A 27,748-nucleotide genomic window follows, 5' to 3' on the forward strand; every position below is an offset into this window, starting at 1 on the left:
CCACCCCAACCCAGAGTTTCAATAAATACAGTGCAAACAAGTAGGGAAGGTAGAGGTCACGGACAGCAAAGATGTGTGCTGCGTATCTGTGAACTAACACACAGGAGCTGGGCACACCTATACCATCAGTGCACACACAACTTGAATCATGTGCTCACACACAATCCCCCCTCAAACATGCTCACCTCACATCCCACCCTCACATACATACATATATATATATATATATATATATATATATATATATATATACATACATATACACACACACATTTTCCTCAGACACACAGGATTGGGCACACACACCTTCCTTACAGACACATCAGATAATGTGTGTACAAACCCTTCAGCCTTTGGCCTAGGACTTGGAGTTTGGGGTGTCCCCTCCAGGCTCAGAGGAGGGGGAATGGGAGTAGGTCTTCCAGGGTTTGCCCAGGCTGTATCCTGGCCTAGGGGCTAGGGCTGAGGGGTTGTGAAGTTGGGGACAAAGTTGGACTGGCAGTGGGCTGTGGTGTTGTCAATGTGGGCCCAGGAGGGGAAGGTGCCCAGCTGGAAGATGGGGTAGCCCCAGCTGTTGATAGCTAGTGTGATGACCAGCACTCCGATGACGTTGAGTAGAAATCCCGTCCGGGCCTGATGTGAGGAGAGTCAGTTTGACTTTGCAGGTGCTGAGCTGGAATCTACTCCTCAGGTGTTTTGGGGGGCTCTGGGACCCTCCCACTAGCAAAACTCTCCCTGGGAAGTTCTCCCTTGGTATTACTTGCATCACTAGGCAATGCCCCTGTCCCTTGCTTGACTCCCAGGGCTAACAGAAAAGAGGAAGGCTCTTTGTGAGCTTATACGGTCCTAGGTTATGTTGTCTCTGAGCCTCTTTCTGGCCCCATATTCCTCACCTCCTTCTCTCTCTCTCTCACATGGCAGGGGCAGGGCAGCGTCCAAATGATATCCCAGCTGAGGGTGAGGGATCACATCCAAAAAACCAATCTACCTATTCCCGTCACCCGTCCCCCACCTCCCTTGCTCCCAGCAGCCTGCCAATCTCCTCAATCCAAGGCCTACTCTCAACTTCGAGAAGCTCAGTGGTTTCTGGCTGTTTTGTGGTCCACCAAGCTGAAAAGCGAGCAGGAAGGAGTGCTGAGGTCTTCAGGCCTCCCTGTCACTCACCATATCTGACACTTTGAGGCCCCCGAAAGAGAAGACAATGGCATTGGGTGGGGTGGCCACGGGCAGCATGAAGGCTAGGGAGGCCGCCAGAGTGCAGGGCAGCATGACATAGAGTGGGTGGAGGCAGATGGCCCGAGCCTGCAGGGGGAGACGTGGAGCTGATCCCATCCCCAACCCAGACAGGGAGGTGTGCCCCCAATTCCTCTGCTCACCTTTCAGGATACCCCCCACTATATACACTCTGGTCATGACCCCACTATTTTTGCCGGAAGGCACTGTGTGACCTGGGAAGGGCCCCTGACCTCTCTGGAGGGGATGAGTGTGCAGCCCTGCCCTGCGGGGTGTGGTGAGGGGAGGGGCCCATAAAACTGATCTCAAAGGGGCTCCGGGGGTGTCATCAAAGGCTGTGGGAACGCGCCTGGGGAGGAAGGGGCTAGGGACGCTCCAGGGAGCAATTTCACCTTGTCAACCCGAGAATGACCAGAACAGAGGCTGGACCAGGGAGTGGGTGCGGCACCAGTGAGCACCATCAGGATGCTCAAGGGGTGACGTCACCAGGGGTAGGGTGAGTCAGGGGCCAGTGTGTCAGGGGCCCAAGTAGCTCACAAGTCTAGGGCAGGGTGGAAGCTCAGGGATCCTCTCTCAGAAAAGGAGGATGTACCCAGAACCCCTAGGTGGAGATGGGCTTCAGGGCTGCCTGAAGGCAGTGTGTCTGCAGGTCAGCTCACCATGGAGGCCAGGATGGGCAGGAAGAGCGTGGTGGTGGCCACGTTGCTGGTGCACTCAGTGAAGGTGGCCACCAGGAGGCAGAGAATGAAGGCGATGGCGGGAGCTGGTACCGTCTGCAGTGGGGTCAGTTTGTCCCCCAGCCATTCTGACAGGCCTGAGCGCTGTGAGCAGACGAGGGTGGTATATGAGTGAGTGGACTACCTGGGGAGTCGAGAACAACTCTGCGGGCAAGACAGGGCCCAGCTAAAATAGAGGTCCCCTTCTGTTTTTGGAGAACAGTTGGGTGTGGGGAGAAACATCAGATTGGAAAGATCAGCTAGGAGAGGGAGCCAAAGGGCCTTCTTGGGAAACCTGGGGCTTGGTGGAAATAAGGACCTTTGATCTCTCACTTACTCCTGCCTGCCTGACCAGTCGACCTTAGCTCTTCCCTGCACCCTCCAAACCAAGGACTGGTACAGAGGGAGCGTTGCTTCTGGGGAGAATCCTGGTAGAGGCTAGATGGAGGCATTCACAGGGTTCGAAGAGCTTCAAGACCTTCAAGGTGTTTCTCTTCTGAACCTCATCCTGCCCAGGTGTGTAACCAGGAAACTAGAACTTTTTCTTGTACAACGCTGTACGCCCAGCATAGGGCTTGGCGCAATTGGTCCTCAATGAATGAATAGTCACCTACCCAGGAGCCCCACTCCCGCCCACACCATTTCTCGACTCAGGGAAGCCTCCTTCTATCTGTGAGTGAATGAGTTTAGCCTGGACACTGAGGTACTGGGGTGCAGCTTCTGAGACATCACCTTTGGAAGGACGCTCTGGGAAAAGACGCACAGTACTGATTCCCGGAGCTTGGCTTGGTGAGATCATGGCGCCCCCTGGTGGTTGCAACAGGCAGACTGTGCCCATCCAACGTCAGCAACTTGGTAGCTAAGAGTTGTATTCTGTCTTGCCTCAGGGGGTGGGGTGGAGTGGGGTGGAGTGGGGTGGGGGGAAATTGGAGGGAACGGCCTGGGGAGGGATGATAAGAAGTGAAACCAAGTTTCACCCAGTAGAAAACTTGCCTTTCCTTTGGCTTTGGCAACCTCAGTGGGGACAGGTTCTCAGACTGGCTCTAATCTAAGTTTCTATCCACTAAGGCAGTTCCTAAAAGGGATCCGGTCTCCTCTCTGGGATAGGAGAGCAGGTCTGTCTCTGCCACAGGGTCTCCTTCAAATAGGCTGGAGAGGGGTTGGGGATTTCTCACCTCACTCCCTTTGGCTAGGGCAAAGCCACCTCCCAGCAAGAACACGATATTCCAAGGCATCTTCTCATTCACTGTCTTCCAGTTGAGGAGAGCAGGAGGGGCCTTCAGCTTCCTGGGATTTTCTACTCCCCAAATGGAAAAGGAAGGGTCACCAAGAGAGAGAACTAATCTTTCCTCCCCTCACCTTGGGACTTCCTAATGCACTCAGGAGGGACTCCTCGGTTCTGCAACTTTCTGACTTTGTTCCTGAATCCCTGTGACCTGGAAAGTCACCCCAGTCTCCCTTCTCCAAGTGCAGTTGAAAGTTCATGATATGCCTGAAGGCAAGTTTTGCCCAGATGACCAGATGCTCTATCCTGCCCCAGTTCAGGTGCTTACCTGGGTCCTGGGTCAGCCCTGGGATCTTGGAGGGCACGATGAACATAATTATGCTGATGAAGATGGCCACTGTGCCATCAGACAACATGCTGCAGGTGGGACAGGGAGGGCAGACTGAGCGGCTCAGGGTAACTCAGGGTCACAGATATACCAACCTCTCCTGGGCAGTTCCCACCTTCAAAGTGTTATGTTCTGCGCTGAGGACCCTGCTCCCTCCCCACCCCAATTTTTGAACTTCAGAGGTGTCCACCCCACCCCTCTCTGCCTAGCAACTCTCACCTTTCCCCATCTTTGTTGGGAAATGCCAGGTTGCCCCAGCCAAGGAAAAAGCCTGGTTCCCGAGTGAACCAGAGCAGCACCAGGGTGATAAAGAGGAAAGTAACAGCTTTTTCTGCAAAAGTCATGGGACCCAGCAGTTTGTGTTCTGTCTGGATGACACGGAAGGCTGCCTGTTCTTGCTCCCGTGCCTCTCCCCCAATGCCAAAGTTCTTCCGGAAGCTGTAGGCAGAAGGGAAGGGACATGAGGGTGTTGCACCTGGCAGGGGAGCAAGAGGTTCTAGTGCCCATTATGTGAAGACACAAGCCTATGCGGGACACTGTGGGTTACTAAAGTAGGCTTCAGAGCCACCCAAAGTTCTGAAAGAGTAGAACACTGCCAGAGGACCATGGCTCTTGTTCAACAAGGGCAGGACTGGGACAGGGGAAATTGGTTTCCCTCTGCTTGGCCCTGGTCCATCTGTCCCATGGACTCCCATACCCTCCAAAGATTCTCTTTTGCTGAGCTGTCTTGCCCAAGATAAGGAGGGACTAGTAGCCCAGGTCCTATGTTTCCTCCTGGCTCTGAATCACAGATCCCCTTCTCCAACTGCCTTTCAGGAAATTCTTCCTTCTTTCACTTACTTCTAGGTATCCCTTGCCCAGTCTGAGCCCCACCCACATTGTCCTCAAAGACACAGGGGACTGTGGCCCACTTACTTAACTTGTGTTGGCATTTAACTTTTCACTTGGGTAAATCTCAATTCCCTTGCTGGACTGTGAATTCCTCAAGGGCAAAGACCATGCTCCATTTGTCTTTGAATCCCTTCTGGGCTCCGCTGGAACCAAGTGTAGTGATTGATTAGTGATGTCTGCCATAAGTACAAGATAGGAGAATGGTGGTATGCATGCTATGATATTTGTCCTTTCTGCACAGGTAATGAGGAGCCGTTGAACAATTTTAAGCATGGTGTTTGTACTTTGGAACCACTTTGGTAGGTATTCAATTCAGGCAGAGATTGAATTGAAGTTGGGGACTATTACAAGGCAGAAAGCACTGTTATATCATATGATAGCATGTATACCACAGTTCTCCTATCTTGTACTCATGGCAGACATCACTAATCAATTACTGCACTTGGTTCCAGCTGAGTCCAAAAGGGCCTCACAATGGTTCTCAACTCAGAGTTCCAAATAGCTACTACTAGTTACTCAGTTTGAGAAGCAGAAATAAAATCTATTTGCTATTTGTGGCCTCAAGAACAAGGTCCAGACTATGTAGCCCATAAAATTCTTCATAATCTCTTCCTGCCTATTTTTCTAGCTACATCTTCTAATAGCCCTTTTGCACTTTATGTTTCAACCACACAGAACTAGAGTTCCCTGAAACACATGTTTTTTCTTGCCTCTGTGCCTTTGCACAAGCTGTTCCTGCTGACTGGAATGCCTTTACTCCATTATCCACCAGGTTGACGTCTAGTCCTGTATCATCTCCTCCTTCGGGAACCTTGTTACCCTGGGCTGAATTAGGCCTCTTCCCTCTGCCATGGCACCAGCCTATAGCATCACCTCTCATATGGTGACCTCCAAGGACAGGAACTGTACCTCTTGCCCCTTATCATTCTCAGTGCTCAAGACAAGGGCTATGCATACAGTTGTTGTTATTGCTAAGTGCCATCGAGTCGGTTCTGACTCATAATGACCCTGTGTAGGGTTTCCGAGGAGTAGCTGGGTTTGAATTACCAGTCTTGTGGTTTGTAGTCCACTGCTTATCTTACAGTGCCACACCAAGAGTCCAAGCATATAGTAGGTGTTAAGTAAACATGTTTGTAACGGAACATATTAAGTGTGTGCTCATTAAGAGGTGTAGTTTGGGCATCAGGAGACATGTTTTTAATCCTAGCCCTGTCAGATCTAGTTATGTACCAGAGGTAAATTTCTTTCTCACTCCTCAAGCCTCAGTTTGCTCATCTGTTAAATGGGATGGACGATATTCTTTACTAGGTAATGCCTTGTGTTACTGGTGACCAAAGTGAGGGTTAAAATGCCTTGAGAGCAATAAATCATCTCACAGGGGCACTGATTATATCACTGTCCATAATTTTCTGGAAGCTCCCAGAGGGTAAGGGCAGGAACTAGGGCATCTTTTACCCATTTCACCACTTACTTAAATCCCAGGAAGAGTATCTGCAGCCATAGCCAGGCCAGTAGCAGCAGGATGATCATGGCAGGGAATGCAAAGCCAAACCAGGAGGCAAAGTTCACCACGTTGCCATTGTCAGAGAAAAGCCTGAATTGGGAAACAGACTGCTGTGTAACATTATCCAGGCAACCACCCAATCCCATCTGTGGGTGTGCAGATGTCTCCCTGGTATCCCTTCTCCCAACACTTACGAGTTGATCTGGCCTTGCAGCACCAGGTTGGGTGTGGTGCCGGTCAACGTGGCTATGCCCCCGATGCTGGCCGAGTAGCATACACACAAGCTCATGCCCTGGGTGAAGCGGATCTGCTCCTGGTTCTGATGTGCCTGTGGCTCAGAAGGAGCAGGCAGGGTCGGGAGGACTTGCCCATTATCTGGGAGCAAGGGAGAGCTCAGACAGGGGGCAGACATAGGGCCAGCTTTGAGGAGCATGGCTGGAGTTCCATGGCCTCCTGGGACATCTTATCAGAGAGTGGACTGAGACCTGGTATGTGAGGAGGACTAAGGCTGACCCTAGGTTTCATGGGCCCAACATGACCCTGAGTCTCAGGCTGAGAGGACCCTTAGGCTCCATCTGGCCCAACCTCCATTTTGAAAAGGTTGGAGAGAGGAGAGGACAGTCCAAGCCTTGCGAGAAAATGGAGACTAGACCCTTGGCTGTTTACCTGGACTCCAGATCTCTTTTTGCTAAGGGGACCAGCCATCATGGTTTGCCCTGGACTAAGGAGATTCCTAGGATATAGGACTTTTAAAATAGAGAAAGTCCTAAAAAAACCGGGAAGAATGGGTCACTCTATTTCTTGCCTCCCTCTTTCTTTTCACCCAAGCCTCTAAGCTGACTAACCCTAGAAATGGCTATTATCTCAGAAACTCCCCAGAGCCAAGGGGCTGGAGGGTGGGGTGGGACACAGGGTCCAGCCTCATCTTTCTCACCAAGCTTTGTTTCCTCCTTCTGAGGATTTGGTTCCTGGAGCTCGAAGGTGGGGTTGTCGCTGCCCTCTTCAATGTCCTTGCTGTGTAGCTGCTCCAGGACAGCATGAGCAATGGGCACCATCATGGCTGTGGTGGCTGTGTTGCTGATCCACATGGACAGGAAGGCTGTGACTATCATGAAGCCCAGGATCAGCCTAGGAATGGACAGATGGACACACTGGTATTCCAGCGTCCCTCCAGGATACTGTCCCGCCCCAGATCTCCTGCCCTTGAGTGTGGACACTCACAGGGCAGGCCGCACCCCGATGATGAGGAGCACACGGAGGGCAATGCGTTTGTGCAGATTCCAGTGCTCCACGGCGATGGCCACCAGCAGTCCCCCGATGAACAGGATGTTGGTGTCTTTCAGGTATTCGATGCAGACCTGGTAGACAGGCACATGGGGGCGAGGACAGAGCTAAGAGGCAGGAAGACCCTGACTGGCATCTCCTACCACGATCCTGGTCTCCTGGATACCGATATATATAGATGCACAAGTAGACATTAGATTATCTGCCATTTGATATTAGCCAATGTCCTCTCCTCAAGCCATACTCCCTTCCTCCCCTCAGGAATGATTGGGGCACATGTAGACGGATTCTACTCGTGTTTCAAGTCATGAACTAGGAACTAGATAATTTAATTCTGTTTCTATGAATTAGAACTGCAGTTCTCAAAGTATGGTTCCTGGATGCATGTCCTCAGCATCATTTAGCTGAAACTTGTTAAGAAATGACAATGTTCCACCCTTGGTGTGGCACTGTACGATAAGCACTGGATTGCTAACTGCAAGGTCCTATACAGGGTTGCTATGAGTCGGAACCTACTTGATAGCACTTAACATCAGACCTAATGAATCAGAACCTCTAGGGTGATTGTGATGCAAACTGAAGTTGAAGAACCGCTGAACTAGGAGAGTACTATGTCTTTAGTTGCCTTTCAAGGTCTTTTCCTCAGTCACCAGGATTTTCCACCTCCCTGGACTAAACCTAATTACACCCACCTTGAATTACCTTTCCAAGTAGCCATGCACTCTGCGTTTCTAGAATGCCCTCCTCCCCTGTCTTCCAGCTCACTCCTCCTTCAGTGCCCTCTGATCTTCCAAGCAGAGACAGGGGCCCCTCTTCCATGTGCCCACCTATCTATCATGTTGTTGTTGTTAAGTGCCACCAAGTCAGTTCCAACTCATAGCCACTCTGTATAGGGTTTCCGAGGAGTTTGAATTGCTGACCCTGTGGTTCAGACGTACCTTGCGGTCCAGTGCTTTATCCTATAGTACCACACCAGGACGCCACACCTATGATGAGGCTTCCCTTAATCAGGATCCTAGGGGAGAAGATGGGGGAGGCTCACCTCAGAAGCATCCATGATGCCCATCATGGGGAACAGGACGATGGGGAAGAGGGCAGTGACAGCCAGAGGCAGAGCCTCCATGCACCAGAACAGAGCCATGATGATAATGGCATAGGCGCAGTAGGCTTCCTGTGGGTGGGAAGTGGGGAGACAGACAGAGCTGTTGGAGGAGACAGGCCTGCAACTCAGCATCACTGTCACCTCCTGTCCTCCAGAGGGTCTATGAAGCCCACAGTCATTGAATGCCAAGACCAAGGTCCCATATCAAAATGGAGATAAACGATAAAGCACATCCTCTTAAGGGAGATGGACAAATTCAAGAGTGGTGAGGTCTGAACATGATGATCATAGTTATTCACCGAATTGTACATGTGAAGACTGTTGAAATGACAAGTATTTGTTACCTATAAATTTCCCAGAATAAAACAAAACAAAACAAGGCTCTCACCACCTTGTCTTTGACCTTTAGGCACCTAGACATTAGAATCCAGCCATGTTGAAGGGTCTGGAGTTGAGTATCAGGCACCATTTGGCCCGAGATGGGATGGGGGCTGCCAAAGCATGGACTGGACCCCGGGCACTATGGACCCCTGCTTGGCTTTTCCTGGCTCCTAATCACAACCTGTAATATTGGTGTTTGTATGACTATTTAATTCACTCTGTGTCCATTCACCCTGCTAGAAGGTGAGCTTTATCTCTGTGACTCAGTTTTGTGATCGCTGGATCCTTGGAGTTCAGACCCAGTAGATTCCAAGCAGATATTTTCTGAAGGAAAATGGAGAGTTTGGGAGCGGGAACAGTGGAGTGTCTCCTTCCTAACAATCCTAGCATGGATGCTGCATTGTACAACTCTAAATTTATAAATTCACATTTATAAAATAAGTGCAAGCTTCCCCTATCCCTGCACTGAGCAAGGATGAGTCTTTAGGTGCCCAAGACCCCCTTTCCTACATGAAGCTCCTATGCTCAGAGAGGCCTGATTCAGGCCTAGGAGGGGACTTCTGGTAGGAATGGAGATCCAGACAGTCAGTCCCAGGTGCCAGGATCCCACCCATCTTGCTCTATAGGGCTAGGCTGGAAAGGTTGGGAAGCCATTAGCCAGAAAGAGGGTTCCAAGAGATGGGATACCACATCCAAAGCTCTCCAGAGCCCATGTACTGGTCCATTCTTTACCTAAGATCGGGTTCAAGTGCTGGGATTAGCTGGATAATAGGACTGGAGAGGGGATGGACAGAGGGGGTTCTCGCCTCCCTTTCTCTGCTACAATTGCCCTGTCCCTTAATGTCTCCCCAGCTGGTGTTGGCTGGACTTACCCTCCCTACCCTTAGTATTCTGATTTGTGGAAAGGGTTCTCTGAGGCATATAGGGGATAAACAAGGGGAAGTAAGTTGCTGCTTATTGAGCAACTTTTAAGAGCTTGATGTGTTCCCATATAGAACTCTCATAACAGCCATTAAGGTGGGTGTGGTGGTCCTCTTATAGATGAGCTCAGAAAGAGTAAGCAGCTTGCTCAGGGAGTGGCAGGACCAGGATAGGAAGCGAGGTGATGCGGCTGTATCACACACTCCAAGGGCAACCCTGGAGCTTTCTCCTTGTAGTCTGGGTACATGATGCACCTGGTGTTGTGTGTTACACTGCTCGCCTGCACCGTCCCTTGCACACAGTCATGTCTGTCTGGTGCCAGACTTGTTTGTTTTCTTCTAAGCATCCATCACTTCTCCCCAGCCTGGACTTGAACTCATTAATCCCAGTGGTGAGGCCACCTTGACCCTCGGCCAGAGACACACCCTCTTCTTTCCCCAGCAGGAGGCTGTTTCTGCTGATGCTGGTGTTTCTCCTCACCTGCTTCCTCATCTCCAATGATTGACCTCCTGTTACTCATCGCCCCCAGTCCTTCTCTTGATCTAAGGACAACCCAGCCCCTCTGGACCCTGGCTTCCAAAACCCTGCCCTGAATCAACGAGGCGGGCAGGAGTGGCTGTCACTCTGCTGATCCAAGAAGAATGTTCTACAATAACCAGAGCAGAAGTGCCCCTAGGGATGACTCCCTGAAGGTATGGTGCTCTTACTGTTTCTTGCCTTCTTTTCATTTCGTTGCTCTGTGAAGTAATTGTACCCATTTCACAGATCAAGAGACAAATGTACAAATAAATTAAGTAATTATCTTAGTGTCATATAAATAATAAGTAGAGAAGTCATGTCATCTGGCTTCTGAGTCCCAACTTTTTACCTTTACGCTAAACTCAATCCCTTTTGCTAACTAGCCTCAGTCTCCACACTTAACCACTCATGGCCCCACCCATCTCATATTGAGGGGATGTCCTCCAGTCTTGGAAGTCCCTGAGTGACGCAACTGACTAAGTGCTTGGCTGGTAACCAAAAGGTACCTTAGAAAAAAAGCCTGGTGATCTACTTTTGAAAAATTAGCCATGGAAGATTCTACGGAGCACAATCCTGCTCTGACTGACACACATGAGTCTCTATAAGTCAAAACTGACTTGGCAGCAACATTTTTTTTTTTTTTTTAGAAATCAGATGCTGCAGGTATCTCAAACTATTGTTTACAACTAATACTGAGATATAAATATTGTTTACAATACTATTGAGATACTGTTTGCTGTTGTTAAGCTGTTGAGCTGGTTCCAATTCATATTGAGTCTGTATGGACTTCAAGGAGTAGCTGGTGGATTTGAACTGCCGACCTTGTGGTTAGTAGTCCAATGCTTATCCTACAGCGCCACATCAGGACTCCAATTATATACACCAAAATATTGTTTACAGCCATCAACATTTTGAAATTATGACTGTTGTATCACTGCTTGATTTTATTATTTAATGCATTAATATTATTCCTGATATCTGATGGATCTTGACTGAAAGCAGAAAATACCAGAAAGATGTTTATCTGAGTTTTATTGACTATGTAAAGACATTCAACTGTGTGGATCATAACAAATTATGGATAGCATTGTGAAGGAGAATTCCAGAATATTTCATTGTGCTCATGTAGAACCTCTACACAGACCAAGAGGCAGTTGTGCAAACAGAGCAAGAGGATACTGAATGTTTCAAAATCAGAAAAGGTGTGTGTCAGACTTGTATCCTTTCACCATGCTCATTCAATTAGTATACTATGCAAATTGTTCAACAAAGTGGACTATATGAAGAATACAGCATTAGGGTCAGAGGAGGACTCATTAACAATCTGTGACACACCCTCGCTTGCTGAAAGTGCAGTGGACTTGACGTACTTACTGATGAAGATCCAATAATACTGACAACCTTCAGTATTATTACCCTTAAACATAAAGAAAACAGAAATCCTACGAACTGCCCCAATAAGAAACATGATGATAAACAGAAAAGATTGAAGTTATCGGGGATTTTATTTTACTTGAATCCACAATCAACGCTCATGAAAGTAGCAGTTAAGAGATCAAATGATGTATTACATTGAGCAAATCTGCTGAAAGAGACCTGTTTAAAGTGTTAAAGAGCAACAATGTCACTTTGAGGGTCAACGTGTGCCACATCCAAGCCATGGCATTTTCAGTGGCCTCATGCACATGTGAGAGCTGGACAATGAATAAGGAAGACTTAGAAGAATTGATGCCTTTGAGTTATGGCGATAGGAAGAATACTGACTATACCATGAGCTGCCAGAGAATGAACAAATTTATCTTGAAAGAAGTACAGCCAGAAGCCTCCTAAGGAGCAAGGGTGGCGAGACTTTGTCTTGTATACATTAAACATATTGTCACGAGGGACCAGCCCCGGGAGGAGGACATTATGCTTGGTAAAGTAGAAGGTCAGTGAAAACAAGGAAGCCCCTCAACGAGATGATTAATAACAGTAGGTTCAAACATAACAATGATTGTGAGGATGGTACTGGCCTGGGAGTAGCTTTTCTTCCTGTTGTATGTAGGGTACCTAACAACAACCGCAACAACAAATGTATTAATAAAGACGTGCATGTATTTTCAATTGCATTTTTTTCATATTTTGATAAATGTATTTCAAAGTAAGCGATTTCGTTTGTCATTCTTTGCATTTTGTTTTGTGCATTTAAAAAGCAACGTTCTGAGAGGGACCCATAAGACTGCTAAAGGCAATCTTGAAAATGGAATGGAATCCCTGCTTTGAGGCAAAAAGAGAGAACGTATTTATCTCATGCCAACTTCTGTGGCCTCCCTGCGTCACCCTGAGGCTCGTCTGGACTTCTGGGCTCACATGCACTGTGGACTTAATCCCTGGGTAGGAGCAGGAGTTTCCACAAACCCCAGCAATGCTGATGTGAGCTGGTGGGGGGAACTGACAGTGGTCAGACCTAACTTGGTGGGCACTTTGCACACATTACCACTCTCATATCCTCTTCATCCACCACCCGTCTGTCAGTTTGTCAGACTTGCATGGTGTTGTGGCACTGGAAGCTATGCTACCAACATTTCAAATACCAGTTGGCTCGCCACAGTAGACAGGTTTCAGTGGGGCTTCAAAAAGTTTGAGGAAAATTTTCATTCCATTTTTCCACAAAGAATTTGAAACCCCCTCCTATTTCTGAAATCAACCAAAGAATAAACCCTGGAGTCCTGGTGTGGTGCTGTAGAATAAGCACTGGACTGCTAACCACAAGGTTGTTGGTTTAAACCCACCTGCCTCTCCTTAAAACCGTATACAGGGTCTGTGTGAGTCAGAACTGACTTAACAACATCACAACAGAATTGACTGATATAGTGCTGGATGACGAGCCCCCTAGGTTAGAAGGTACACAAAGGACACAGTGACCAACACAATCACATGATTATGAAGACAGTGCAAGACTGGGCAGTGTTTTGTTCGCCTGTACGTATCGACACCATGAGTCGGAGCCACCTTGATGGCCACTAACAATCCATCCTCATGAGGTCATCACAAGGCAGCAATTTCCACTGAGAGGTGAAGAGACTAGGATCGCTGCCTTGGTGACATTTGGTGATTGAAATTTAGAGGGCCAGGGTTTGAGGTTTGGGAGCTGGTGGTATTCTGAGGAGTCAGGAACAATCTTCCCCCCACCCCCCACCCCCACCCCTCAGAGGGCAGAGTGATGGGGCTTCTGACTCTTCAGTCTTCGGTCCCACAGTGTCTGATTCCAAGCACAAGTGGGGACGTGAAGATACATGCTGCCAGGCTGAGTCCAGCCCAGGAGGAAGACAAGCTCAGAACTATCCTTCTTAGGAGCCCTAGTGCCCTTTGCCTTTGTAGCCCAGCTCTATGAGACTTAGGCTAGCCCAGCTTAGCTGGCATGGGACCCAATAGGCTTAGACCGCGGCCACGGGCAGATCCCTGGGGAGCCATTCACATAGGGACTGTGCAAGATGAAGCCACCGTACTCCTCACATTGACACTTTCTGGAGCTCAGAAAGCAGCGAGTTTTCTTACAGTAGCTGATGCTTTTCTTTCTTTCCTGTCACAATCTCCTCCCTAGTCCAGTAAGACAGTTGTTCCCCATCTCTGTACCTTGCCTGCAGCATTGACCTTTCTCTCACTACCGGTTTATTGGTTCCTGAGGATGAGGGCCAAGTTTCTTCATGCCTCTCACCTCCAGCACAGAGCTGGCACACAGGTTGGTCCTATGAATAAGGCTCTGGTGGTCCCCTACTCCCACCCCAGAACCATGCCTAGGCCTGTAAATTCCCCTTTCCCATTTGTGCCATTACCACCCTTCCATACTGCAGTTCCAAGACACCTTTCCCAGGAAGCCACCCTATTCAGGTCCCCACTCTCTTCCAGCCTGGGCCGTTCCTGCTGCTGGAAGCTCCTTGGGAGCAGACACTGGGCCCTTGGTCTGTTTATTAGTCACTCATTCCACACATGCCCTCTGTGGACCAGTTTTCCAGTCCTGCTGGGTCCATCCTCAAATGCTCACACCCACTGCTCTCCAGCACTCTAGACCGCTCGCCGGGTCCAGCATCGCTCATGGGGCTCCTACAAGAGCCTCCTGACTCATCTCCCACCTTCCTCTCTTGCCCCTAAAAGTCTTTCTCCTTGCTGCCATCACAGTGATCTCACATCTGCTTTATCTAACCCCCCACCTCAGCTCAACACACACACTCACCTCAAATCCCTTCTGTGGCTTTCTAATGCTTTTAGGAAAAGGTGGACTAGTCTGGGTCTCTTAACACTCTCCTCCGTACTGTCTTCCTTCCAATCACAATGGCCCTCTTCCATTGCTGCAATTACCCCATCCTTCTTATAGTCACAGGCTTTCCACACGTCATTTCCTTTGCCCCAACTGCTGTTCTCTCCCCACGGTTTCTACCCTTACCACTGAGTTAGTTCTGACCCATAGGGACCTTACAGGACAAAGTAGAATATCCCAGTGTTCCCACAGACTATGATACGAAGAGACTCTACATATTTCTCCCATGGAGCAGCTGGTGAGTTTGAACCACTTGAACCACTGCATCACCAGGACTCCCTCCCTATTGCCTAGTTGATGCCTATTCATTCTTGAGAGCTCAGCTCAGATACTCTTTAAGAAACTTTCTCTGCTTCCCAGACTGGGGCTTGGTCTTCACTGTTCATACTTTAAGTCACTGCATCTCTTCTGCATAATATCCATCACTATATGTAATTGAAAGGAGCTCTGGTAGCTTAGTGGTTATGAATTGGGCTGCTAACCTTAAGGTCAGCAGTTCGAAACTACCCGTTGTTTCGCGGGAAAAATATGAGGCTTTCTGCTCCCATAAAGATTTACAGCCTCAGAAACCCTGTACAAGGTCTCTATGAGTCAGAACCGACTCCACGGCACATAACCACCACCACCACCATCTGTAATTGACCATTTTGTTTTATGAATTTCTTGATGAATATAAATATTGATCATTGGACTGTACTCCCCAGGGAGCTGGATCAAGTCTGTTTCCCACTCACACCAATATGGGTCCTGGCACCCACCCAGAATTGACACTGAATAGATGAGTGAATGAATGTTAAACACCAAAGATACAGGCAAAAGTCAGGCCCAGTCTGACGTGGATAGACCCATGGGGCTGTGGCGGGAAGGCTGCCAGCAAAGGAGTCAAATAACCCACGTCTTATTTCCGTGTGTCCTTGGGCAAGTTACTTAAACCCTCTGAACTTAATTTTGTTGTAAGCAACGTTGAGCGTTTCCAGCTATACACACACGATTCTCCTTTATGTGGTTTCCTTATCTACAAATGAAAATAAGAGAAAGACCCACACTAACAGATGTGAATATGCAGATATAAGCTGTAAAGAAAGCACTGTGAACAGATGGACAGGTTGGCATTGAGAGAAATGTGCTCCTGGGCTGCTAGGGAATCTGGGGGAATGCATCCAGGGCAGACTCTGGACTCTGGGTGTGTGACAAGGTGTGGGCAAGGTATGAAACCTGAGGGCATCATGGCCTTTACCCGGTACTGGCACAGCACAGCCTGTAGTTACAGGGTAGTGTCAAATATGCCCAGTCTCTGAGGTATCTCAGCTTATTCCTCCTGGTGATTGAAGGTTAACCCAGGGGTGGGGACCAACTGGCACAAAGTGTGCCACTCCCACTGCCCCTCTGCCCCTGGCAAGTGGGGATGCTGCTGGCAGTAAGCATTCCTGGGTCTGGGGAATGCGGCCAGGCATGAGGTGGCAGCCTGCCATGCACCATAGTAAAGGAGTAGCCAGAAGAAGTCTGGGCTGTTTGAGTGGGTGCTAAGAGATAAGAGTTCAGTGGGGTGAGGAAGTAATCACAGAAGGGACAGAATGAGGCATAAAAGGTCATGATATCTTCTTGTGTGCTTGCTAAGAGCCTTGTCTGACCTCAAAAGGATCTATCTGGAAGATAAGGGGAGATGGGGGCAGGCCCTCGAAAGGTTTTGGGCAGAGAGAATGACATGGTCAGAGTGTGTTTTTTATTAAAAGATCATTTTTATGCTTGTTGTTGTTGTTGTTGTTAAGTGCTGCTGAGTTTGTTCCAATTCATAGCGACCCTTTATAGGGTTTCCAAGGAGCAGCTGGTGAACTTGAACCACGGACCTTTCTGTTCAAACCGATCTTGCAGTGTAGCGCATTAACTCATAACGCCACACCAGAACTCCCATTTTGATGCTACAGTATAGGATTTAAAAATAAGACATGTGCATGAATGTTTGCATATGCTTAGAAAAATGTCTGTATCAGGGTTCTTACCCTTTTCTTCCCTCTGGGCAGCTTGGTGAAGCCTACCAATCCCTTCTTAGAATAATGTTTTTAAAAGTATTATATACAATACGTAGGGCTACGAAGGGAACCGTTATATTGAAATATGAAAAACCTATGTAAGATAGTGATATATCTGTTAGCTAATAAAACCTTCATCCCTCTAATAACTGCTATCATTTCAAGGTCCTGATGAACGTAAACAACATTTCACGATGCCTGCAGCAACTTTAGTATGCTGTGAAAACATCTGTGATTTCTACTATTGACTGCTATAGGTACTTGTCAGGATAATTCAAACAGAATAAAATACTAAATATTCTTTAGATACTGTTGTTATTGTTAGCAGCCATTTAGTTGGTCCCTGACTCATAGGGACGCCATGCACAACAGAACTGAATATTGTCCAGTCCTGTAACATCCTCATGATCAGTTGCAGAGCCAATTGCTGTGATTCATCATTTCCACTGGCTGATTTTCAGAAGTAGACCGCTAAGCTTTCTTCTAGTCCATCTTAGCAACATGCAAGCCTCCAATGATAGACCGTGAGGTACACTGACCAAGGTTCCACCACTGTCCTCTATAGATTCATAATAAAATGTGATTTTTTTCCCCATCCAAGTTCACAGACCTCCTGAATCTTTCCTATAGACCCCCATCAAGAGCTAGGAGTCCCTGATCTGGGAAGGACATGCACATTGCTGGTCATTGAGGCTGCCCTGGGCAGGGGTGCTGGGGAATGAAAAGCTAGAATGAGAAGAAGTCTACCATTTCGTATTCTTGAACCAAATACCTGGTTAAATATAGAAATCACCTAAGATAAAAGCAAGAAGCCTGAACCGATGATAGTGTGGCAGGCAGATGGTAAGACCAGCTCTGGGAGGCTGGGAGACCATGAGACATCATGCTGAGTGTCCAGCAGGGTGATGATACCTTCAACTCAGTGTAAGAAGAGGATGGATCCCCAAAACAAAGGAGGTGGGAGAGAGAGCCCTTGGCTAATGGGTTGAGTCTAAGGTGAATCAACCAAGGCTAACTCTCAGCTTCCTGTCCTGGACACTAGGGACATGGCCTTCAGACCCTGAGCCAGGACCACAGGACAGGAACCAGGTTGGAACAATGCAAGACTGGATATTCAACAAACAATGGCCACACCACAACGAAAAGTAAAACTCGAATTCATAGCCTCTATCAACTGCTACAATCAGGATTTTGGTCAATAACTGCAAACATCATTAGGTTTTTCCTTCACGGCTGCTAACTGAAAGGTTGACGATTCCAATCCACCCAGAGACATCTCAGAAGTAAAGCTTATCAGTCTGCTTCTGAAAGATCAACTATTGAAAACTACAGAGTACAAGTCTTCTCTGATTCACAGGGGTTTGCCCTGAGTCTGAGTTACCTTGATGGTAACTGGTTTACTTCCAATGCAGTGTCAAGCAGAGAAAAACAAATCTGGTCCCCAAACCAATTACATGGATCCCTCACTCCTAGTTAACGTTCCTCCAGCTTCCTTATGCCAACAGTCTTCAAACAGGACATACTTGATGACTTTTTCTTTTTTAATTATAAAGATTTTCCTTTTTTCTCCCCATGAAAAACAAACAATAAAGCTTTGTCACTAAGTCTTTGCCAAATGCTAGAAATAATGGCTGATTCTCTTCTGATGTTGTTAAGTGCTGTTTAGTCAATTCCAACCCACAGCGACCCTGTATAGGGTTTCCAAGGAGCAGCTGGTGAGCTTGAACCACCAAGCTTGCAGTTCAATTGAACTTGCAGTCTGACGCATTAGCCCACAGCACCACACGAGCATTCCTGATAGCAAGCCTTAACTAACTAGCCTTTGCTGTTCTTTTTGGATGGTTTTCCTTTATTTCTGTATCTTCCTGTAAATGACTAAGAAGCGCTGGTGGCACAATGGTTAAGCGCTCAGCTGCTAATTGATTGATGACTTGCAGGCCTAGCAGCTGGTAGGAAAACAGACGTGGCAATGTGCTCATGTGAAGAGTACAGTTCAGGAAATTGTATGAGGCCATTCTACTGTCATGTCCCACTGGATGGCACACAACATGTAAATGACTTTGTAACGTCATCTTGATATCATCTGCTCTAAGAAACCAAAGGGAGACAGTGGGTTTCTGGATGTTGGAGAAAACGAAAGGTGAGGTTGGAGAGTTCTGGCATCACGGTTTGGGCCAGAGGCGGGTCTGGCTGAGTCCACTAAAGAGCAAACAACAGAACAGTAAAGAAAGCATTCCCATGCCCAGTGGCCAATTTGATCCTGTCAACAGCCTAAGTTTTGGTGCCAGATTACATACAGGAAACTTTACAGTTGATAATTCTACCTTGCTTTCCAGTTCCTGACCTTCATTCAACTAGGAGCTGCTGATAAACAAGGACTAGATTTGATAATCTGGGGGCAAAATCCAAACTGTGAAGGTTTCTCCCTCAAGGATCTTGGATTTTGAAACTGGCTCCTTCTTCTAATCTTACTTCCAGGCATCCCAGAAGCCAGAAAACCTCTCTTGGCACAGGTGATTTAGATTAAGAAATTCCACTTTCTGTTCTTAACGTAGATATAATACGGATTTCAGCAGGGCGCTATCCCATTTCACCACTGTGAGAATGTTTTTATAGATGGTCTCTCCCACTGGGGCCCTGTGTTGTTGTTGTTAGGTGCCATCGAGTTTGTACCGACTCATAGCGACCCTATGAACAATAGAACGAAACACTGCCTGATCCTGGGCCAACCTCACAATTATTGCCACACTTGAACCCATTGATGCTGCCACTTTGCCACTCGTCTGTCAGTTTGTCGTACTGTGGTGGCTTGTGAGTAGCTGTGATTCTGGAAGTTATGCAACCGGTATTTTAAATACCAGCAGGGTCATACATGGTGGACAGGTTTCAGATGAGCTTTCAGACGAAGACAGACTAGGAAGAAGGAGTGACAAACTACTTCTGAATATTTAGTCACTGAAAACCTTATGAATAGCAGAGAAACTGTCAGATATAGTGTCAGAAAATGAGCCCTTCAGATTGTAAGGCACTCAAAATGTGACTGAGGAAGAGCTGCCTCCTCAAAGTAGAGTTGACCGTGATGACGTGAATGGAGTAAAGCTCGTGGGAGAAAAGCCTGCAGGACCTTCATTTGCTGATGGGGCACAACTCAAAATGAAGAGAAACAGCTGTAAATATCCATTAATAATTGCAACATGGAATGTACAAAATAAGAATCTAGGAAAATTAGAAATTGTCAAAAATAAAATGGAACGCATAAACATTAACATTTTAAGCATTAGTGAGTTGAAATGGACTGGAATTGGCCATTTTGAATCTGACAACCATGTGGTTTACTATGCCGGGAATTGGGGCCCTGTATATATATATTTTTTTACTTTAATTTACTAGCTGTGTTACTTTGCGCAAGTCACTTAACATCTTTGAACCTCCATCATCTCATCTATTGCCCTGGATTAGTTTTAATTCTAAAGCATTTGTAGAAGACTGCTATTTACAGTGAAAGCTATATCTCCATTTTGACAAAAATTCAGACTCCAAGGACAAAGTTCTTTCTGAACATTAACCAGTAAGGTGACAGCTTTGTCCTCAGGCAGAGTGTGCTTGAAAGTAGATGACAATTCCTCAGGGCAATCTTGTCCTCAGGGAACTTGCCTGGGCGTGTCCCTAATGATTTATCACATGTCATCTAAAAGTTGGAGTACTGGTCATTATGACTTAGACTTAGGGCCAAATAGTTATGAGTCATACCCTGACCACCACCACCACCACTATACATGAGCATCTTGTAAACTTTTCAAATCCTCAATTGCATGCATCCCACTCACTGTCCTTTCCCCAACTCCCTTTCTCTAGTCTCACCTGTGACAGTGATGAACTGATCTGCCACCAATCATGATTTTTTGATGATTTGTTTTATTTTCTTTCATCTATAATGGACTCCATCAGCACTGGACTGTGAATCATAAGGTCGGCAGTTCAAACCCACCAGCTGTGTTCCTTGGAAACCCTATACAGGGTCACTATGAGTCAGAACCAACTCGACAGCACTTAACAACATAGCAACAACATAATTAGCCCCATCGAGTCCTGGTGTGGCACTGTAGGATAAGCTCTAGACTGCAAGGTTGGTGATTCAAACCCACCTCTTGCTGCTACTTGGAAACCCTATACAGGGTTGCTATGAGTTGGAACTGATTTGATGGCACTTAACAACAGCAACAACAATAATTAGCCCCATGGCAGTGAATCCATTGGACCCCATCTTGGCCTCATACTGATAGTTTCTCTCCGGATGATAATCTTTTTTTTTTTTTTTCCAGTTATGAGAGAAGTTAACAGTTTACAATTCGGGGTTAGAAATGTTCAAGGGACAGTTGTCTCAGTCAGGACAGCCTCTCCTAGGTCATGCTCCCAGGCAATTCCCTCTATCGGCTTAGTCAATGTTTTCATGTTTTATTGTGAATTACATGATAGTTTACATGAGGGAACTTTAGTTTTACATTCATTCTATCGTATATTGTTTCATTGCCTTGGTTCCAATCCCCTCCATGCATCATCAACCCACCAAAGGGTATACCCTACAAACCCACCCCCTACACTCCCCCTACCCCCAGTCTTTAGCACACAGCCCCTCTCCAAAGTTGTTCTGGATCCAAAGTCCCCAGCCACTTCATCACTCCACGTCATTGTCTCTGCCTCTATCTCAGACCTCGCTGCATCTCTGGGTAGGGTCCCGCTCTCTGCTCTTCTCCGTTGATGGTCCTAGAGACCTCTGCTCCTACACTGGAGAGTTAATCACTCCCTTCCTTGCTATAAAACGTCTACCTTTACATTTCCAACCATCACAATCAGTCCTGATAACAATTATTCACTATTGTATCATAAGTGACCCATCTGCATTTCATTTCATCAGCCCCACCTAGACAGATTGGATAGTACTCAATGGAGATTCTGCCTTCCTCCGTGCCCCCTGGCTCTAGGTCCCCTCTTGAAAGCTTGTAAGCCAGTCACTTCTTGCCTTTGTAGTCTCCCCGCCACCTCACCCCTTCACCCCCATTTTGGGTATCCAATGTCCACGTTGCCCATCTCTGTCTACTCTGTGTGTGGAGGGGGTGGGAATGATTCTTGCTGTATCCGGATGATAATCTTTGTCTTGTCATTGTCCTGTTTAAGGTTTAATAAAGAGATCTCTAATGAAGATCTCATTACAACAACAACAAATATCTCAGAGTCCTGCTGCGGTGCTGTGAGCTTACCAGGTGCTCTTCCGAAACCCTATACAGGATCTCTATGAGTCAAAACCAACTTGATGGTACTTAACAACAACAACAATGAATATGTTTCAATGTCCCCGCTAGAACACCTCCAAAGTTGAGTTGTAAAACACTCTTCTGCTAAAACCATGCAATGCTCTTCATTGCCTCCGTGTAATGTCCCTATATTCCTTTCCCTGTAGGCCTGACATTGACTTCTCCCCATTCTCTAAACTTGACTTAAGATCTCTTTCCCTCTCTTAGGCACTTGGTGCTACATTGGCCTTGTTTATCCTGTCACCTTGCCAAACTCACCCCTGCCCTTGAGCTTTTGCACTTTCTGTGTTTCCTGGTCATCACCCAGAGCTATTCTTGGCTAATTCTTTCTTGCCATTCAGGTCCTAGGATAAACCAGTAGGCCTCCCCTGACTACCCCAATGGGAGCAGTCGCTCCCCAAGTCACTTCACATCCTGCTATATTGTTTGCATGGCATGCACAAGCATGTCTCTCTCTAACCACTTACCCCCACCCCCTTACAAACTCCATGAGAGCAGAGATGGTGTATTTCTCCTCTAAATCCCCCTTTTTCCACCTAAATAGTAACTGTCTTGCAATTAAAAACAACAAACCACTTGGTTCAAACTCATGGCAGAACCACGTGCGTTAAAATAGAACTGACTTTTCAGAAACAGATTGCCAGGTCTTTCTTCCAAAGCACTTCTAAGTGGATTCATGCTGCTAACTTTTTGGTTAGCAGCCAAATGATTAATTGTTGTTGCCACACAGGGACTCTGTCACACAACAAAAACAAACTCATTACTGTCCAGTTGGTTCTGGCTCACGGTAACTCCCTGTGCTTCACAGAATGTCTCCATCGGATTTTTGAATTTGATGCCATGGGAACTAATAATAACAATCTTTACTAATAACTTAATTAATTAATTAATTAATAACTAATAACAACAATCTTTACTGAAGCAGAGCAGCCGACTTTTCTTCCAAGGTACCACTAGGTGGGTATGAATTGCCAAATGCAAACCATCTGTGTTACCCGAGGACCAGTGTCACATAATGGGTGTTGGATACTAAAGAATGAATGAGGGGATGGAAGGTACCTGCACATGGGTGGTGCTTCTATATGTGGCTGCAGAATGGCCTCAGGCCCCATCTGCTGTGACCACTTGCATTTCAATGGTTCTCTTGGAATTCAGTGAACAAACTTATTTCTAGCCCCTAGTCCTTGCTTGCTGAAAGTGAAGAGGACTTAAAACATTTACTGATGAAGAGCAAAGAGCATAGCCTTCGCTATGAATTACATCTCAATATCAAGAAAACAAAAATCCTCACCACTGGACCAATAAACAACATTCTTATCAATGGAGAAAAGATTAAAGTTGTCAAGGACTTCATTCTTCTTGGATCAACTATCAACACTCATGGAAGCAGCAGTCAAGAAATCAAACGATGTATTGCATTAGGCCAATCTGCTGCACAAGACCTTTTTAAAGTGTTGAAGAGCAAAGATGTCAGCTTGAGGACTAAGGTGCACCTGACCCAAGCCATGGTATTTGCAATAACCTCATATGCATGCGAAAGCTGGACAGTGAATAAGGAAGAGTGTAGAAGAACTGATTTATAGTGTTGTAGGAGAATACTAAAAGTGCCATGGGCTGCCAAAAGAACCAACAGGTCCGTTTTGGAAGAAGTGTAGCCAGAGTGCTCCTTGGAAGCCAAGATGGCAAAAATTTCGTCTCTCACACTTTGGACATATTGTCAGGAGGTAGCAGTCACTGGAGAAGTATATCACGTTTGATAAAGTGGAGGGTCAGAGAAAAAGAGGAAGACCCCCGACGAGATCCATTGGCCAAGTGGCAGCATTGATGGACTCAAGCGGGGCAACAGTAGTGAGGTTGGCCCAGGATCAGGTAGTATTTCCTTTTGCTGTGCATAAGATCGCTATGAGTCAGTACTGACTTGATGGCACCTAAACACAACAAGAACAAGTCCTTTGCTTCCTCAGTTCCCTTCACCTGAAACATCTTCTACTGATGGCTTTGACTGTTGAAATCTCACCCAGCCTTCAAGATCCACCTCAAACTCCACCTTTCCTTTGACTCAGTTGGAAGAAGTTGCTCTCTCCTCTGAGCTCCGACATCAATACAGCTGAACAGCTGTTGTAGCACAAACACCTATCTCCTCCTCTAGACTGTAAGCAACTTGAGGACAGTGTCTGTCCTCTTTTTCTGTCACCTCTGGCAGCACTGAGCAACAGCTCACTGGATGTTCCTGACCGAAGGAATTGTTAAAGGATTGACATGTTTGGATGGATGCGAGGGTGGAGGGTCAAGAGACGGATTACAGGAAAGAACAAATGGAAACAGGAAACAGAGAGGAAGTGGGAAAAGTGCTACTATAGTTTAAGGATCGCAATCAATGTCATGAAACAAAATGTCTATGAATTGTTGTATGGAAACTCAATTTGCTTTGTAAAGTTTTGTTCAAATCACAATAAAAAATGTTAAAACAAAACAAAACTTGATAAATAAAAAAAAAAAAAAAAAGGAAAGCTGAAATGGAACAGCTTCAAGGTGAGACCCCAAGACCTGTGTCTAGACTTTGCCTTTCTCTAGCTGGGACCTTAGTTTAGAAAAATTACCATTCTGGGCCTCAGTTTACATGTCTATGAAATGGAGGTTGTTGTGAAGAATAAATGACCTAATGCTTTGAAGCGTTTCAATCGCTGGCACTATAGGATAAGCTACTGGGCTGCAAGAGACGTCTCAAGACTCCAAGTTGTGGGCTAATGCAATGAGGTTGAAGCCTTTCTTGAGGAGTAAGATTGCAGGTAGAGGTACCTGGGGAAGATGGAGGATCCAGGTGTCTGTTTTGGGTGTGTGAAAGTGTATGCCGCTTACAAATAAAATATCCAAGTGGAGCTGTCCAATATGAGTTGAATAGTATACGTTTAGAGTTTAGGGCTAGGGCTACAGATTAGAAAATTGTCAGTGCAGAGATGTTTTTTAAAGCCATGGGGTGAGTGAGTGAGAGAGTCGGCGTTTGACTAATAGCTGAAAGGCTGCCCTGGTGATCTGCTTCCAAAAGGTCTCAGCCTGGAAAACTGTATGAAGCAGCTGTACTCTGGACACAAAGACTCTTCACCCTAAGTCGGAATCAATTTGATGGTACCCAACAACAATGACGACATAAGAAGAGTGTTGATACAGAGTTGAGGCAGGATGTGCCCTAGAAAACTTCAGCAATCAGAAGGAGCCAAAGTAAGGAGTCCGAGGTGGAGGAAAACCCAGAGAAGGTGTCCCCAAAGCCAAGAGAAGATAGTATTGCAAATAGGAGGTGACTGGTTGTGACCAATGTTTCTGGGGTGTGGGGGGTGGCTGAAGAAGATATACTATGGGGTTTGGTAGCATGAGAAGTGATGGGGACAAGAGTCATGTTGGGAAGTGGAGAGAAAGTGGGCATGCAGTGTAGACAGTGAAGCCTCCTGTAGTGAGTGAGCAGAGGAAGGAGGCACTATCTGGAGAGTGGAATGAGATTAAGGGAGGCTTTGCTTTAAGAGATGGGAGCTATTACAGCATATCTATGTGCTTATGAGAGAGGTCATGATGGCAGAGAGGGAAAAACTGATGATGCAGGAGTGACAGGATAATTACAGGAGCAAAGTCCTCGAGTGGGGTTGGTCTCCAGGGCCTCAGTGGAGGGCTTGGCTTCCCGTCGGTAGGACCATAGGACTGAGGACAGTTTTTTGGGTCAGGACAGGGCATACAGTGTGTGGGTTATTGCATCGACTCTGCCTTAGCTTTTGTGTGATGTTGGGTGCATTATTGAATCTGCTAACCTCAAGATCAGCGGTTCAAAACTACCAGCCATTCCACAGGAGAAAGATGAGGTTTTCTGCTCCTTATGAGGTTTTCAGAAACCCTGTGCAGGGTCACTATGAGTCAGAATTGACTCCACAGCACTCCATCACCACCCCCACCAGAAGTCATCATCACTCTCTGCTCCTGTCTGGCTTCCATCCATTTGCCCCAGGCCATCTAAAAACCCATGGCATGGGTCACCAGTAGAGCGAAGGCCCTGGTTTTGGTCTTAGATGATGGTCATCTCAGGGGCCAACCAGGCCTTGTCTCTCAGGGGCTATGTCACCACGACTCCAGCCCCTCATTCCTTTGGGACACTAGGAACATAACAGCATATCCTTCCTCATCTATGCACTGGACTGTAAACCACAAGGTCAGTGGTTCGAGCCTACCAGCTGCTCTGTGGGAGAAAGAGTTACAGCCTTAGCAACCTTACACTGGATCACTATGAGTTAGAACTGACTGGACAGTACTTAACAACAACATGTGTGACAAAAGGAAGAAAATGTCTCCGTGGGTGTTCTGGGCTTGTGGGCAGTGCCCGGGTCATGACTGAGCCTTCAGGAGACAGGTGGGTGGAGAGAGGACAGAATGGGCTTCGGCACCGGACCATACGTCCAGCTTTGCCGTTTCCTCACTGCGTGACTTGCCAGATCACATTTACTGTGAAACTTACGTTTCAAGGCACTTAGCCTGAAAGGATCCTTCCCAAAGCCCAGTGTCCATTTTAGATTCATACATTTGTGTTCTTTTTCTTATAGAGGTGTCCCTACACTGTGTTATATTTAAGTTCTACAAAACCAAGATCTGCCCTGGACCTTGAGTAAGTGACTTAACCTCACTTTGCCCATTTGTAAAACGCAACAGTCAGAACCTGCTTTCCAAGACGGGGAATGTGTGCAGGGCAGGGCTTGTGTCCATGGGCCAAATTAATGGAAGCAATAGTTATGACTCCCGAGACTGGGGGCAGGAGGAAGTGATGACTGGCTGTTTTCCTGCACTCAGGGCCCAGTCTCTGTGGTGTCCACTTGCAAAGGTCCCTTCTTCTGACTCCTACCCCTCCTGCTCCTCAGATGCAGCCCTTATGATCAGAGGTAAGTTCCTTCCTTTTCCAGTTACATTCTGAAAGGTACAAAGTGCCTGAGGACACTTCCTCCTACTCCTCTTTATCTCTTTCCAAACTGTCTCTCCTCCAGACTCACAACCAACCACTCCGAGCTGAGCCTACTAGTCCCGTCCTGGGCACATAATAGACAGCTCGATGCCCATGCCACTCCCTGTATCTCCTTGACAGTACTGACTTCTTGCTTCCCAAGGCAATAGATTTCAAATTTACCCATGCTACTCATATTGGCATCTACTGGATGTCAGAACCCCAAGTCCTTACCTTGGTAGGCACGAGGATGGGCAGAGGCAGCAGGAAAATGGGCAGGAACAACACAATCAGGTAGGAACGATAGGCCCACAGGCCCTGCCAGCAGGTGGCCATGGTGTGGACCAACGAGGGCTGAGGGCAGTGTCACTGGAGCCGGGAGTGAGCCAGCGAGTAGATCAGCGGGTAGGTGACCTGGGGCAGGCAGGAGGCTTATATAAAGCCAGCTGACTGTTAACCATTCACCCACCCTGGTAATCAAATGTTTTGGAGTCCAGGAGGGTGAGAGTAAGGAGGAGGGACCTACAAAAGGTGTAAAGATCAGAAGAGATTTGCAAAGAAAGGGAGGGGAAAAGGACAGGAATAAAAGCTTCAAGCTCTTTCAAGAAACTAAGCCCAGAGGTAACTCCTATTCATGGCAGCTGCAAGTGATTAGAGAAGATAGGACACCCTACAACCTCCCTCCAGAGCCCCTCTCCCCAGATCAGCCTGTCTTCTCTCTTTTTATTTCCTAAAGCCAGGTTCTGAGTTGAGCAGTTTATACAAGGTGGGGTAACCCCTCCTACAGAGAGGCCCTGCCTTCTAGAAGTTGTTTCCAGTCTAAAATTGAGACAGACAAATCTTGGAACAAACAAGTCCTTCCTCCTCTTCCCATGTATCAATGAAACTTACTAACCTCACTGACTCATATGTGACACTCTATGACAGAATAGAACTGTTGCATAGGGTTTCTGAGGCTGTAAATCTTTACCAA

General features: G+C 47.0%; 1 protein-coding gene across 1 annotated transcript; it reads right to left on the reverse strand.

The window, feature by feature from the left end:
• Nucleotides 1-456: 456 nt before the first annotated feature.
• SLC13A2 (solute carrier family 13 (sodium-dependent dicarboxylate transporter), member 2) lies at nt 457-27,126 on the reverse strand. The gene is made up of 12 exons (XM_006874235.1): nt 27,010-27,126; nt 8,284-8,412; nt 7,179-7,315; nt 6,892-7,085; nt 6,152-6,332; nt 5,925-6,047; nt 3,782-4,000; nt 3,503-3,591; nt 3,125-3,246; nt 1,893-2,054; nt 1,165-1,302; nt 457-633 (listed from the first exon to the last, which is right to left on the reverse strand). The coding sequence occupies exons 1-12, from the start codon at nt 27,109-27,111 to the stop codon at nt 457-459; spliced, it is 1,773 nt and encodes a 590-aa protein (XP_006874297.1). The 5' UTR covers nt 27,112-27,126.
• Nucleotides 27,127-27,748: the final 622 nt, after the last annotated feature.

The sequence above is a fragment of the Chrysochloris asiatica genome, unplaced genomic scaffold (assembly GCF_000296735.1).
Source record: "Chrysochloris asiatica unplaced genomic scaffold, ChrAsi1.0 scaffold00266, whole genome shotgun sequence".
NCBI classification, from domain to species: domain Eukaryota; kingdom Metazoa; phylum Chordata; class Mammalia; order Afrosoricida; family Chrysochloridae; genus Chrysochloris; species Chrysochloris asiatica.

Bases quoted from the DNA above. Each gene is read 5' to 3' on its own strand.
- SLC13A2 (XM_006874235.1), bottom strand. From the start codon at position 27,111: ATGGCCACCTGCTGGCAGGGCCTGTGGGCCTATCGTTCCTACCTGATT. The intron at 6,048-6,151 runs GTAAGTGTTGGG...TTCCCAATTCAG, and splicing joins CTGCAAGGCCAGATCAACTC to GCTTTTCTCTGACAATGGCA. The intron at 2,055-3,124 runs GTGAGAAATCCC...GTCTGCTCACAG, and splicing joins CCCTAGCCAAAGGGAGTGAG to CGCTCAGGCCTGTCAGAATG.